We start from the raw sequence: 16,713 nt of genomic DNA on the forward strand, positions 1-16,713 counted from the left end.
TTTCCTCCACTACTTAGATCTGTGTCTTCTGCAAATTTGGAAATATTACATTTCAATTCCACATCCAAACCTTCAACATAGATTATGAAGAGCTGGGGCCAAGTACTGAACCTTACACGTCTCTCCTAGTCACAAAGCCAATGAGTTGCTTGAGCAGTGGGTCTGACTGAACGCACTAAAGATTAGAACAACAATATTTGAGCCAAGTTCATAACCATTTGTGATTTCTAACACTCATACATTGAATTTGCACAAATATTTCTACTTGTAATTTGTTGGATAATCACAATGTTAACTTGTAATCTTTATTCTTAATCATTAGCGTTGTTTTGATTTGCCATTTTACATCTCTCAAGCAAAAATTAGTTCATGACAGACTGCTTCAATAATAATCATAAGAAATTACTACTGCTGATTAATACAAGCAAATAAAGACTGACTAATCTGAATGTTGTACGAGTATCCACCCTGTCAAGTATTCCAAATAAATGAGGCTCCTGCACAATCTCCACATTAGTGACCTGAATATCCCGAGGGCATCTCACTAAAGTTCTTTATTTTATGACACACTTTGCCTATCCATCAAGGATACTGAAATAAATATGAAGGAACATAACATGTTTATGACTCACTAAGAGCATTCTGTACTTCAGCTTTCTAAATGATATTATAAACCAAACCTGAGAAATGCCTTGTCTTTACGTAAGCCTTCAGATTTAATTAATGTAGAAGCTTTACAGCTTCATCAGCTTAACAACCTGTGATTTAACTAGCTGACTTCAATGTCATATTGGCAGCTTAAGCTGAAACATGTTCATCCGCACATTTAGACACATTACAGTGAACTTCATCATGAAGTCATCCATCTGGTAATTTGTAGGGCACATTGACCACATATACAAACTACCAGACTCCACAGTCACACTGCAGTGTTGTCAAATTCAGTAGCTGAAAATGTGTTGCTGGTTAAAGCACAGCAGGTTAGGCAGCATCCAAGGAACAGGAAATTCGACGTTTCGGGCATAAGCCCTTCATCAGGAATGAGGGCTTCATTCCTGATGAAGGGCTTATGCCCGAAACGTCGAATTTCCTGTTCCTTGGATGCTGCCTAACCTGCTGTGCTTTAACCAGCAACACATTTTCAGCTGTGATCTCCAGCATCTGCAGACCTCATTTTTTACCCTGTCAAATTCAGTAATCTTGTTGCATCTCTGCAGTCAGTGTGGTTCACACAGAGCAATTGAATGACTGTGAAAAATGCCTCAGGAACATTTACCTGAGAGAGGATATTGATATTGGAGTAGATAATATTTATTTTGATATCCGAGGTATCTACTCTGCCTATGTCTCTGACAGTGCAAGACTTGTAATCTTACTGCCCTCAAGACCATGAACATGGTGCCAGGCTTGAGATCTTCATCATCAAACACTGTTGTGCAGATGGTCAAAAGTTGCACTGGTACTCTGAGGCAAAGCAGAATTTCATCATCAATAGCTGCTCCCACTGAAAGGAAGCTCCCATGGTATCAGACATGATTCCTGTTAACCAGTGTTTCACCATGCATTTTGGTAGTTGGGGGACAGCATTGCACAGCAGGAGAAGACTGATTAAGAACCTCTGTCTGCCAGATATTTAGCCTAAGGACTATTCTTTCATACACAGCTGTGAATAAATCAACAATGGTTTGGATCACAGTTTTTGACTATGCACACGCATCCAAGTATCAACGGTGACTGCAACTCAATGACCAGAGTTAGGATAGACTAGGTTTTGAACTGGGGAAGTGATGGCAATTGAACAGTTTCCCACTTATCCTGTAGAGAAGCTCCACTACAATGGGAAACTTCAAGGAGATGGAGGGAATGTTGCAGCAAAAAAAAGGAGAGAAATGCTGGTGCAGTTATACGGCCTTTCTTCATGATTTATACATATTTTGGTAGACATCTGTGGTGGATCTCCTTTTAAGGATCAGCACTTACATATAGGTTGAGGACAATGACAAATATCTGCAGGAAACCAAATTTCAGGAATATGTTCCATAATCCCTCACAGTTGACAAATTGAAGATATTGTGAAATCAAAGAAGGAGGTAGCTGCTGCTTTCTGCATTTTTCTTGGGCCCCTGCACCTTTGAAAATCAAGCTCACTGTGCCTCTTGATGGACAAAATCAATTGCAAACAATATTGTAAAATGAATACTTCTCAGTCAATGAGATATGAGTCAGCAGCAGCCTCCCAACAGTTGGTCCATAACAAAGACAGCAGTGAAAAAAAAACATGTTCTTGTAGCTCAGTCTTCCTGAAAGGGGGCAACTATGAGGTTTTCACATACATCTTTGGCTTGCGGAATGTCTGTTGGGATCCTGCTGAATGATCTCAGCATATTCAGAATCAGATTCTTCTTCAGAGACCTTCCACTGCTCCATTGCATCAATGTCTCAAGACATTCCCCATTTAAGTCAGCTTGTACAACTGTGATGATGCTGTAGCTTTATGAGGTCTATTTTGTTTAAAGTCTTTTTTTTAAAGAAATATTTTAAGACAGAGATGTCGAGCTGTGTGCAGTTGGTTCTGCTATAAAGCATGCTTCTTCAACACAAAGTGGCTTTAGTGTAATTGAAGAACTTAGACCATTATTTGTAGAATGTGAACTTTCCCTACCTGTATTGGCTATAATGCAATTCCGGCCCCATTAGTTTAAGTGGCACAGCTATTGTACGAAACGGAACTACTGCAATATATTGGAACCACTATATTTGGAAAGGCAATAAAGTAAAGAGCTAATGAGGCCTTGGTTTTAAAAAAAATTGCAACAATAGAAGCAACCTGATCGGTACGGGTTAAGGTATCATAGAACCAGGATTTTTAGTTTCTTAGTTTTCAGTAGCAGTTATTGCTAGGTCTGTTGCTGCAGCACATCTCTCCCTGCTATAATCTTTCCGAGTTATCTTGATGTTTCCCATCCTAGGCTGCTGAAGTTGCATGTGAGATAATCTGTTTTCTGAATTTGCCTTTTGCCAAGGGTGTGTTTATGGGATGTTACTATATTGGAACAGTTACTGTTTGGTAACTAACTATTACTCTGTTAATTATTCCAATTGAGTTGTAGCTAAGCCAAATCTATTTTTTATTTTTTTTGTTGTATTTTTAAACATGTATATGAAAAAAGTGTGTTTTGAGTCAAATTTAGTAGTTTGACCAATCAAATTGCATCTGGAATGCAGCACCTGACACTTGTATTTAAAATAAGAAAAGGTTGGGGTCTAGAATATCTTGTTAATATATTTTGCGGGAATTTGGTCTGGTCTATAACACAGGGCTCAGTAAATAAAAGTGATGGAAGGCACAGTGTCTGCGGTCTGCTGCATTATGCCACCTGACCAGTCCAGCCATCTGAATCTCACTTTCAGGAGTCCTCTGATCTGTTGCACATTGACCTTGTGAAACAACACACAGTATTTTACTTCTCCTTTAGATTAGATTTCCAACAAGGTGGAAACAGGCCCTTCGGCCCAACAAGCCCACACCGACCCTCCGAAGAGCAACCCACCCAGACCCATTCCCTAACACTGCGGGCAATTTAGCGTGGCCAATTCACCTAACCTGCACATCTTTGGACTGTGGGAGGAAACCGGAGCACCCAGAGGAAACCCACGCAGACACGGGGAGAACATGCAAACTCCACACAGACAGTTGCCTGAGACGAGAGTTGAACCCAGGTCCCTGACACTGTGAGGGAAGCAGTGCTAACCACTAAGCCACGATTCCGCCCTATAGATTTCATGAGCCAAGATTGGTTGATTGTCACCAAACATCCTGATAAGCATAGAAGAACTAGAATTCTAGAATATAGACATCACAACTGCTCCCTAAATAAGGTGCTCAGATGTGCCTCATCTGGCTGGTATGGTAACAGGTGATCCTTCATTGATGGAATATATGACTGCTGTTTGTTTTTTAGGGCACTCTAATGGCAATCTGGGGAAAGTTAATTGCATCCTGCTCCAGTGGAAATCCTGCAATGGTAGCAGATCTGAGGTCCATGACTACCGAGCGTGGCACAGTGACTCAGCACTACTGCCAGACAGCATCAGGGTCCTGGGATTGATTCGAGCAATTATCTGTGTGGAGTTTACACATTCTCGCCATGTCTGCATTGGTCTCCTTCCAGTGCTCTAGTTTCCTCCCACAGTCCAAAGTTGTACTGGTTCGGTGGACTGGCCATGCTAAGTTGCTCATAGTACCCAGGGATGTCCAGGCTAGGTAGATTAATCATGGGAGATTTGGTGTTACAGTGTAGAGGGGGGTAAGCCTTGGTAGTTTGCTCTTCAGAGGATTGGTGTGGGCTCACTGTGCTAAATTGCCTGCTTCCACTGTAGGGATTCTATGTCTCTCAGGTTCTAAGGGGATATTAATAAACAGATTATTAGAGCATAGAATACAGAACATTACAGAGCAGTACAAGCCCTTCAGCCCTCAATGTTGCACCTACTAGTGGAACCAATCTGAAGCCTATCTAACTTACACTATTTCATTTTCATCCATATGTTTATCCAATGACCATTTAAATGCCCTTAAAATTGGTGAGACTACTCCTATTTCAGGCAGTACGCCCCACACTCCTATTATTCTCTGAGTAAAGGAACTACCTCTGACATCTGTCCTATATCTATCACCCCTCAGTTTAAAGCTATATCCCCTCGTGCTAGCCATCACCATTGGAGGAAAAAGTCTGTCACTGTCCACCCTATCCAACCCTCTGATTATCTTACATATCTCAATTAAGTTGCCTTTCAACATTCTTCTCTCTGACAAAAACAGCCTCAAGTCCCTCAGTCTTTCCTCATAAGACCTTCCCTCCATACCAGGTAATATCCTAGTAAACCTCCTGTGAACTCTTTCCAAAGCCTCCACATCCTTCTTAGAATGCGGTGACCAGAATCATAACGCACCAAGTGCAGCCATACCAGAATCTTGTACAGCTGCAGCATGACCTCTTGGCTCCGAAACTCAATCCCTCCACAAATAAAAGTTAACACACCTTCTTAATAACCCTATCAACCTGGGTGGCAACTTCCAGGAATCTATGTACATGGACACCGAAATCTCTCTGCTCATCTACACTACCAAGAATCTTACCATTAGCCCAGTACTCTTTAGTCCTATTGCTCCTTCCAAAGTGAATCACCTCACACTTTTCTGCATTAAACTCCATTTGCCACCTCTTAGCCCAGCTCTGCAGTTTATCTATGTCCCTCTGTAACCCACAACATACTTCAGCACTATCCACAACTCCACTGATTTGACTGTCATCCACAAATTTACTAACCCATCCTTCGACACCCTTATCGAGGTCATTTATAAAAATGACAAACAGCAGTGGCCCCAAAACAGATCCTTGTGGTATACCACTTGTAACCTAACTCCAAGGTGGACATTTCCCATCAACTACCACCTTCTTCTTTCCGCTAGCCAATTTCTGATCCAAACCACTAAAGAATCCTCAATCCCATGCCTCCATACTTTGTGCAATAGCCTACTGTGAGGAATCTTAACAAACGTCTTACTGAAATTCATATACACCACATCAGCTGCTTTACCCTCATCCACCTGTTGGGTCACCTTCTCAAAGAACTCAGTAGGGTTTGTGAGGCATGACCTACTCTTCACAAAACGGTGTTCACTATCCCTAATCAACTTAACCCTCTCTAGATGATTATATATCCTATCTCTTATAAACTTTTCCAACAGTTTACACACAATCGAAGTAAGGTTCACTGGCCTATAATTATCAGAGTTGTCTCTACTCCCCTTCTTGAACAAAGGGACAACATTTGCTATCCTCCAGTCTTCTATTATGCAACATGATAGCAAACAGGGCATCAGTGACTTTCAGGATTTATAAGTGGGTAACTCTGAGATTCTGTAGAGGTCCCGAGTGCATCCGTGAAATGATCCACTTCACCCCTCACCTAAGATGTGGTGACCCCAAGATTAAACACACCAACAGTTGGCTCCCTCACATGCAAAAGGTGGGCTATGGTAGACATGCAGGAGGCTGGAAGAACACAGCAAGCTAGGCAGCATCAGGAGCTGGAGAAGTCAACGTTATTTGAAATTGGAGAACTCAATGTTGAGTCCTCCAGGCTGTAGGCTGCCCAGACATCTTTGAGGGAGCCAGAGAACTTCTTCAAAGAGGGCATCCTTTGAAGAGCCTTCACAGTGGTACAAATTTGGTTAGAGACATAAAACTGCAGATGCTGGAATCCAAGGTGGACAAACAGGAGGCGGGAAGAACACAGCAACCAATCTGTTCAAAGGATGCCTACTTTGAAGAGGTTCTCTACTTCCCTCAAAGCGGAACTATGGCAACTTTATCTTTTACCTTTAATTTACACCAATATGAGGACAAAGCAGGAAATATTTACACCAAGATGAATAAAAAAGTACAACTCATCAGATACATGCTACTGTCGGGTTTCTCAAGTGTTACATTACTGGTTTAAAAGGCGAAGTTCATTTTATATTAATAAAATGCAAATGCCTGCAGATTGACATCTCACCACCTACTGGTGGCATAAGGATCTGCAACCTGAAGAGGGAGAATTTATCATTGACATTTTACTCAATAGTACTCAATCTGATTTTCAGCCTCCTACCGATTAAGTTTACCCAGCCACCATTATTCTCCTGATCGCATTGTGTGTGAAATCCCACCCATTTGTTTTTTCCAATGGCCACACTGCTCAGCAATGATCTCTGCAGGGAACAACTGAGGAGAAATCGAGCTGTTTAAGTTGTGCTTTCATGTTCTCATGTTTTCCTTCTCCATTTATTGGTGGCTGGGTTCAGCCACTGTTCGATGACAAAAGTCTTATTTAACTATATATTACAACCAGACCCTCCAATATTTTCCAAAATTTGTATATTTTTGCCATTCCACAAATATTAGGGAGAGAGACCAGTGTAGCAGCTAATAGGCCTCTGTGAGATGAATGCTTTGCCATAATATTGCTCAGCTGGTTACTCAAAGTGAGCTTTGCCTGTTGATGCTTTGGACTTATGTTTAAGCTTTGTAGCTGGTGATTACTATGAGAGCTGGGCCAAAACAAATAACAACAAGTTGGAAACCAGTACACATCTCTGCCAATGTTTACTTCCATTGATTTGAAAAGGTCTGCAAATTCATTGTCATCCCTTTTACCATTGCAGTAACCTAAATGTCATCCTCATAAAATGTAAGCCTATTTCTGTTTAAATTGGAGTGTTGAAAATCCTCATGGAAGTTTTACACCTATCACTGAAAGTAAACATCCAGGAGTAGCAGGACAAATAAAATGTTGGCCTTCTTAGTGACAGAATTCAAGCACAGGGGCAGGGATGCCTTGCTGCAATTAGGCAGGGCCTTGGGGAGACCACATCTGCAGTTTTGGTCTCCTTATCCGTGGAAGGATGTTCTGGTTATGGAGAGAGTGAAATAAAGTTTCACCAGACTGATTCCTGGGTTGACAGGACTGACATATGAAGCGAGACTGGATTGGTTGAGCTATAATCACTGGAGTTTAGAAGAATGATGAGGAATATCAGTGAATCCAAAGAAAGGGAATTCATGGAATTCTTACAGGATGGCTTTTTGGAACAGCTTGTCATGGAGCCTACAAGGGAGCAGGCTATTCTGGACCTAGTGCTTTGTAATGAACCAGACTTTATAAAAGATCTTAAAGTAAGGGAACCCTTAGGAAGCATCGATCATAATATGGTAGAGTTCAGTCTGCAGTTTGAAAGAGAGAAGGCAAAATCGGATGTAATGGTGTTTCAGTTAAATAAAGGTAATTATGAAGGTATGAGAGAGGAACTGACAAAAATAGATTGGAAGGAGAGCCTAGCGGGAAAGACAGTAGAGCAAAAATGGCAGGAGTTTGTGGGTATAATTACGGACACTGTACAGAGGTTCATCCACAAGAAAATAAAGATTATCTAGGGAGGATTAGATAGCCATGGCTGATAAAGGCAGTCAGGAAATGTGTTAAAGAAAAAGAGAGATCCTATAAAGTGGCCAAGAGCAGTGGGAAATCAGAAGATTGGGAAGGCTACAAAAACAAACAGAGGATAACAAAGAGAGTAATAAGGAGGGAGAGGATCAAATATGAAGGTAGGCTAGCCAGTAATATTAGAAATGATAGTAAAAGTTTCTTTCAATACATAAGAAACAAACGACAGGCAAAAGTAGACATTGGGCCACTTCAAACCGATGCTGGAAGCCTAGTGATGGGCGATAAGGAAATAGCAGGAGAACTTAGCAAGTACTTTGCGTCAGTTTTCACAGTGGAAGACATGAGTAATATCCCAACAAATAAAGGGAGTCACAGGGCTGGGTTGAGTATGGTTGCCGTTAAACAAAAGAGAAAATGCTAGAAAAGCTAAAAGGTCTTAAAATTAATAAATCTTCTGGCCCCGATGGGATACATCCTAGAGTTCTGAGAGAGGTGGCTGAGGAAATAGTGGAGGCATTGGTTGAGATCTTTCAAGAATCACTGGAGTCAGGGAAAGTACCGGATGATTGGAAGATCGCTGTTGTAACCCCCTTGTTCAAGAAAGGATCAAGACAAAAGATGGAAAATTATAGGCCAATTAGCCTAACCTTGATTGTTGGTAAAATTCTAGAATCCATCATTAAGGATGAGGTTTCTAAATTCTTGAAAAAGCAGATCTGATTAGAACAAGTCAACATGGATTTAGTAAGGGGAGGTCATGCCTGACAAACCTGTTGGAATTCTTTGAAGAGGTGACAAGTAGGTTAGACCAGGGAAACCCAGTGGATGTGATCTATCTAGACTTCCAAATGGCCTTTGATAAGGTGCCACATGGGAGACTGCTGAGCAAGGTGAGGGCCCATGGTGTTCGAGGTGAGCTACTGGTATGGATTGAGGATCGGCTGTCTGACAGAAGGCAGAGTGTTGGGATAAAAGGTTCTTTTTCGGAATGGCAGCCGAAGTGTCCCGCAGGGTTCAGTGTTGGGGCCGCAGCTGTTCACATTATATATTAATGATCTGGATGAAGGAACTGGGGCATTCTATCGAAGTTTGCCGATGATACGAAATTAGGTGGACAGGCGGGTAGTACTGAGGAAGTGGGGAGGCTGCAGAAGGATCTAGTCAGTTTGGGAGAGTGGTCCGGAAAATGGCTGATGGAATTCAACGTGACCAAATGCGAGGTCTTGCACTTTGGGAAAAAAATAAAAGCATAGACTACTTTCTAAATGGTGAGAAAATTCGTAAAGCCAAAGTACAAAGGGATCTGGGAGTGCTAGTCGAGGATTCTCTAAAGGTAAACATGCAGGTTGAGTCCGTGATTAAGAAAGCGAATGCAATGTTGTCACTTATCTCAAAAGGGTTGGAATATAAAAGCACCGTTGTGCTACTGAAACTTTATAAGGCTCTGGTTAGGCCCCATTTGAAGTACTGTGTCCAGTTTTGGTCCCCACACCTCAGGAAAGACATACTGGCACTGGAACGTGTCCAGCGGAGATTCACACGGATGATCCCTGGAATGGTTGGTCTAACATACGAGGAACGGCTGAGGATCCTGGGATTGTATTCATTGGAGTTTAGAAGATTAAGGGGAGACTTAATAGAAACAAGATAATACATGGCTTGGAAAGGGTGGACGCTAGGAATTTTTTTCCGTTAGGCGAGGAGACTAGGACCCGTGGACACATCCTTAGAATTAGAAGGGGTCAATTCAGAACAGAAATGCGGAGACATTTCTTCAGCCAGAGAGTGGTGGGCCTGTGGAATACATTGCCGCAGAGTGCAGTGGAGGCCGGGATGCTAAATGTCTTCAAGGCAGAGATTGATAGATTCTTGATGTCTCGAGGAATTAAGGGCTAAGGGGAGAATGCGAGTAAGTGGAGTTGAAATGCCCATCAGCCATGATTGAATGGCGGGGTGGACTCGATGGGCTGAATGGCCTTACTTCCACTCCTATGTCTTATGGTCTTAATTCCATAAACACCTATAAAATTCTAATAGGGAAGGTAAATGCAGGAAGGATATTCCTGATAACCAAGGACTCCAGAACCAGTCGGTACAGTCTAAGAATTTGGGGCAAATCATTTAGGACTGGGCAAAGAAGGAATTAATTCACACAAGAGTGGTGACCCTGTGGAATTATTGATAACTCAAAAAAGAGTTAAATATAGTTCTTAGAGCTAAAGGGATGAAAATGCGTGGGGTGAAAGTAGAAACAGAGTACTGCGTTGAATGATCAGTCATGATTATACTGAATGGTGGAGCAGGCTTGAAAGGCTGAATGGCCTACTGATGCTCCTATTTTCTATGTTTCTTTGCTTGCCAACCAATCCCTGCCATTGCTGCAGTCTTACCTAAAATCTAACGTTCATAACTTTTTAGATTAGATTAGGTTAGACTTACAGTGTGGAAACAGGCCCTTCGGCCCAACAAGTCCACACCGACCCGCCGAAGCGAAACCCCACCCATACATTACCCCTTACCTAACACTACGGGCAATTTAGCATGGCCAATTCACCTGACCCGCACATCTTTGGACTGTGGGAGGAAACCGGAGCACCCGGAGGAAACCCACGCAGACACGGGGAGAACGTGCAAACTCCACACAGTCAGTCGCCTGAGTCGGGAATTGAACCCGGGTCTTCAGGCGCTGTGAGGCAGCAGTGCTAACCACTGTGCCACCGTGCCGCCCTTCTTCTGTGAATATCTGTAATTACAGCAATACCCACTGGTCCATCTTATCATCCAGCAGGGTTCCACAGGGATGCCTAAAATGAAATAGAATGAGGGAACAGGCAATAGCTATGTTAACTAAGGAATAATTGAACAAGAACTGGGCAATCTGGGTAACAGGTTGATTAAAAAAATGTACTCGGGGAACATATGATAAGTAGTGTTGGAATTTGTGCTGAAATTAATGCTGACTGGGCTCCACCCAATCAGCAGTTTAACCTCTGATATTTAACATTAGCAGCAGAGGAAGGCAAGCTGTTTGGAGGTGAAATGTTAAAAACTGAATATTTTTCTAACCACAGAGTGATTTGGAAAAAGCTTCAGAGAGTTGGCTGAATCCAAATATGAAGGATTCTGTGTTTTCCCCATTCAAACCTTACAATCTACAGAAGAATAGCTGAGCGGACTTCATTTTCATTCTATCATTTGTGGATTTGGCAACCACTTATAGCCAGGCAATAATATATAAAGATAAGCGATTGTTTGTGGCTAAGGTAATCGAAAGGTGGATAAGGAATTGGTTTAAACTATCCAGCTAAATTTCTCACATGACAATAGGAGGAAGTTCACTAATGGTGAGCTTAGAGATTAGTGTGTAAACATGAGCATTATAGTCATGAATATTGCAAGAGAAACTCCTTGTAGTACTGGAGTGTATGAAAGTAAGCACACAGTAATAAATGAAATGGTTCCCAGAACATTGGCAGACCAGCCAATGATATGTTATCATCTGCTATGCAAATGAATTGACCATACTCAGAATTTGCTACAGATAGTCAGAGGATATAGTCCACAGCAAATAATTCTTAGTAGAAATTCTAAACTTCAGCTAAAAATATGTGGTCAGCCTCTACCCTGAAAAGGGACAAGAAATAGTTACACTTTGAGCATTAAATGCACAGTATTTCGGTAAAAATCTTTCATCAAGCCAGAATCTCAGAATTTGGTGACCTGCAAGACATAATATAAGGCTATTGGAAACGAATTATAATCAGGAAGATATGGCTTAATCTAAAGAATAATGAAGGGGTTTAAAGAATAAAGAGAACAGAGAATGGTTTTTGATAAATACAACTAATTGTACATCAAGAAGTTCGATTCTTTGGGCAAACTTTTCACGGTTACTGATATAAATTATAAACTTGCAGATTTGAAAGGTATTTTAGAAAGTAGTGACCAGCTAGCTTCCACTAACGACCATATTTTTATCAGACTGTCACAATTGTTCGTAACAAATATTTGGGACTGCAAATCAGTTAAGTATAAAGCAGCATTTCCACAGAGAGATCACGCAGGTGAACTGTTTCTTTGGTCTCAGAGAGACACCAAATGTAGTGGAGATGTTTTGGAAGTTTAATCTTTATATCTGTATTATGCCTCTAGTGTTTGTTACTTCTCAGTAAGATGGCCCTGCTAAAATTAAGTTTGGTCCATTTGAAAGCAATCAAGATTAGAGTGGTGCTAGAAAAGCACAGCAGGTCAGGCTGCATCCGACGAGCAGGAAAATCAATGTTTCAGGCAAAAGCCCTTCTCCTCGTAGGATTTTCCTGCTTCTCAAATGCTGTCTGATCTGCTGTGCTTTTCCAGTACCACTCTAATCTTGACTCTAATCTCCAGCATCTGCAGAACCCACCTCCATACATTTGAAAGCAGATCCTGCCATGTTCTATTGACACCATGGAGGACAGCTTTCAGGTATCTTTATGATGCATATCCTTTTTTTTGTGATGTGGGAGTAGTGAATTTGAAAAACAATTCCTTACAATTTTGTGAATCTTAATCAGATCTCCTTCTGTTCTTCAAGATCCCCATTTCTCCAATCTAATCTTTTTATCGAGATTGCTGAACCCTGGGACCATCTTTGTGAACTTCTTCTGCACTCTGTCCAATGCCTTTACATTCTAAAATATGGGACCCAGAACTCTATATATTACTCCAATTAGTATGTTATACAAGAGTGTCTTAACCTTCTGGTCTTGTACTCTGTGTCCCTATTAATAAATCCAGGATAGAATAGTCTATACTATTTACAGCTCAAATTTCTTTGCAGATTTCCTGTCATCCTATTCACTAGTTGGTGGTCTGTAGACTACACCAAGCAATTTATTTGCATCCACTTTGTTCCTTAGTTGTAAACAAAATTATCTGGCGTTGAACCCTCAAACATCCTTTCACCAGCACTGCAATGTTCTCCTTGACCAAGGCTGCCATCCCTCTTCCCATCAGTTCCCTTTCCTGTTTCTGAAACTAAATTTGGTTCTTCAGAGGTTTCTGTAATTGCTACACCAACATGTTTCCATATGTCAATCTGCACCTAATACTCATTAATCTTACAAAGTGCATACATGCAGTTTATCCCTCATTTAGAATGTTTTAATTTCTTCCTTAATCTGATCCAACTACAGAAAACAAAGAACAATACAGCACAAGAATAGCCCTTCGGCCCTCCCAGGTTGCGCTGACACATTTCGCCCTTCCATACTAAAGCTGTCTTCAATTACAGAATCCATGTCCTCCTAATCCCTTCCTATTCACGTATTCTTCCAGGTGCTTCTTGAATGCTGCTATTGTGTCTGCTTCCACCTCTGGCAGCATGTTCCAGGCACTCACCACTGTTTGTGTGAAAAGCCTGCCTCGCACAACTCTTTTAAATGTTCCCCCACCCGCACCATGAACCTGTGTTCCCTCGTAATGAACCCTTCCACCCTGGGAAAAAGCCTCATACTTTCCACTCTATCCATGCCATTCACAATCTTAAAAACTTTTATCAGGTTCCCTCAACGTCCTGCTTTCCATTGAAAACAAACCCAGACTATCTTACCTCTCTTCATAGTTAAAATTCCCTATACCAGACAACATCCTGGTAAAGCTTTTCTGTATTCTTTCCAAAACATCCAGATCCTTCTGGTTGTATGATGACCAGAACCGAACACAGTATTCCAAGTGTAGTCTAACTGAGGTACTATACAGCCGCAGCATAACTTGGTCATCCTTATATTCAACACCCCTTCCAATGAAGACAAGCATGCCATTAACCTTTTTTGCTATCTTATCTACCTGTACTGCCACCTTCAGTGATCTGTGGGCTTGCACACCCAGATACTGCTAAGGGTTCTGCCATTCACTGTATAATTTCCACCTGTATTTGACTTTCCAAAATGCACCACTTTACATTCGTCCAGATTAAACTCCATTTGCCCATACCTCCAACTGATCTATGTCCTGCTGTATCATCTAACAATCCTGCTCTCTATCCACAACTCTATTAATCATTGTATCATCCGCAACCTTATTAATTAGACCAGCCACGTTTTCCTCCAAATCATTTATGTAGGCCACAAACAGCAGAGGTCTCAACGCCAATTCCTGTGGAACACCATTAGTCACAAGTCTCCATTTGGAAAAGCATCCTTCCACCACTACCCTCTGCCTCCTATGACTAAGCCAGTTCTGTATCCATCTTGCTAGCTCACCCCTGATATATGTGACTTCACCTTTTGTACCAATGTACCATCAGCGACTTTGTCAAAGGCTTTGCTGAAGCCCATGTAGATGACATCATCTACTTAGCTTATTTTGTATTCAAGTGCTATCTATCTCTCCTGGCGTTTTGTACACCCTGGTATGCACTCCTGGTTCCCCACACCATTGCTGTGGTTAATTTAAAATTTCCTTACTGCACAAGAGCTATTCAATGTAACCCATCCAACTTGTAAAAGTGCTTTCTCGACCAGAGACAGTGCCAGAATCTCCTGGACCATCTTGCCAGTCATGGTTGTCTGTTCTCCTACTTTTAAACTCACTGGTGTGTTTCTCAGAGTGTTCTTTTTGAGCTGCTGCTGACTAACTTTCCATCCAAGTCACTAAATTCTGACTGCAGCACCATATTCCCCTTTTCTCCTTATTTTATTGATGCCAGTCATACCTCAACCTCAGGCTGATCACTGTCTCCCAGAAGAAGGGCCTGCACTTGATCTGTGACATCCTTGACACTGGCACGAGGGAAGCAACATGCTATCCTGGAGTCACTTACACAGCCATAGAATTGGTTGTCCATTACTCCAACTAATAAATAGTCTACCATGTTTGCTGTTCTACATGTCTTCCTTTCCTTCTGCACAGCCAGCCCATCTATGGTTTTCTGGGACTGAAGCTTGCTGCACCCCTCGAAGGAACTATTGCCAAGTATACAGGTTAGAAAGTTGCTTCTTTAAAATAACTTCAGGAGACACTTGCACTACCTGCTTGGTCTTTTTAGACTCCCTAATTCTCACCTATTCATTGTCTGCCTGCATCTCCATAACCTGTCTGAACATGTAATCCAGAGAAGTATGTCTCTCAGAAACACCAGTGACTTGAAGCCAATGTTAGATTCAGGAAACTGAGAGCGCCCATATTTCTAGAGTGAGTGATGCTTTTGCACTCCTTAGCTGAATCAAGTGGTGTGACCAGATGGGCATTTTGCATGGCCGACCTGTCCTGCTTAATTTAAGTTTACTTTATACTATTAACTATATAAAATGAAGAGTAGAAATTAATGAATTCACAGTTCCCCTGTGATGTTTTTTAACATACAGTCATTCATACAGCTTTTCAACTCCTGTGTGCTTCTATTCTGTTCCACTCCACTCTGTCCACTACTGTAATCCACTGGTCCATACTGCTGAGATTCAGAGTCTACCATCTGAGAATTATATAACTGGTTTAGGACACGTACGTAATTAGTAGATTTCACCTCTTCTCTAGAAGAGAGTCGGGTTATCCTCACCCAAGCCTGGAAGAAATTTTAAAAAACAGTGAATCCATTTAAGATTCTAAGTAAAAATGGCCACAGTAGATTTTTTAAAATAGCAATGATCCCTTTATTTAAAAAATATACCTCCCTTAACTCACCAAACTTAGAAACTACACTGTCCATTGCATGATCTATTTGCAGCTTTGAAACTGGACAGCAAAACAATGTGCAGCACTTCCATAAGTGCAAGATGAAAACATTCTCATTGTAGGTAAATCAGTGACCCTTCAAGCTGTTTTGAAGTCTCGGGTGTAATTTCCAAGTTATACAGTGGGAAGTGCACTCTATCCATCAGAGCTAAACATTTGAGAGGAAAGATAAATTAGTTATCTCTAGAATGACTGTTCAAAGCCACTCTGAAAACCCCGCCACCAAATCAACAAGACTTTTTTTCTGGTGGAAATGCAATAATTCTAATGACACCTGACAATGAAAGGCAACAGTGTGCTTCAGGTGTCTGTGAAAAATGAAGAGTAATTGAGGGTTGAATGTTGGCAGGCACAGATCCTGAAAGCAATATGTAACCCTGAAATACTGTCAGACTTAATGAGACTCATTCTGCAAAGAAGGTTCAAATAAAGCACAAGAACTTCCTGCTGAAAGAGATTTTATCAGCAAATTCAGCTTGGGGTAGAAAAGTAGGTCTAGTGAATCATTCAAAGGTTTTTGGAAAATGGGGCATGATTGTACTGTTTTCTAAAATCATTGCTTTGCCGACAGGATACAGATGACATATTAGGAAGGTGCAGGATACCTTCATATACCCATCCAAATGCCTCTTAAATGTTGCAATTGTACCAGCCTTCACCACTTCCTCTGGCAGCTCATTCCATACCCGTACCACCCTCTGTGTGAAAAAGTTGCCCCTTATATCTCTTTTATATCTTTCCCCTCTCACCCTAAACCTATGCCCTCTAGTTCTGGATTCCCCAACCTCAGGGAAACGACTGTCTATTTACCCTATCCATGCCCCTCATAATTTTGTAAACCTCTATAAGGTCACCCTTATAAGAACTGCAACATGTTTGTGATATGCTCTTGGCCTAGAAATTGGTGGAATGCCATGTTTATCTTACAAATTAAACTTGTAATTTGGTGGATGATATTCAGTGTATATCTTTGGCTGCATGGTTCTGAAACATTAATCATAACTC

At 41.4% G+C, this 16,713-nt stretch overlaps 1 protein-coding gene across 1 annotated transcript in view; it reads right to left on the reverse strand.

The window, feature by feature from the left end:
• Positions 1-15,307: 15,307 nt before the first annotated feature.
• The window catches only part of LOC132835701 (uncharacterized), a gene marked incomplete at its 5' end in the record, with an annotated part of 104,054 nt that continues 102,648 nt past the window's right edge, over positions 15,308-16,713 (reverse strand). Inside the window, one exon of the mRNA XM_060854843.1 lies at positions 15,308-15,538. Within this exon, the coding sequence (XP_060710826.1) occupies positions 15,308-15,538 (231 nt within the window). The remainder of the gene's footprint in view (positions 15,539-16,713) is intronic.

The sequence above is a fragment of the Hemiscyllium ocellatum genome, chromosome 3, assembly GCF_020745735.1.
Source record: "Hemiscyllium ocellatum isolate sHemOce1 chromosome 3, sHemOce1.pat.X.cur, whole genome shotgun sequence".
NCBI lineage: Eukaryota > Metazoa > Chordata > Chondrichthyes > Orectolobiformes > Hemiscylliidae > Hemiscyllium > Hemiscyllium ocellatum.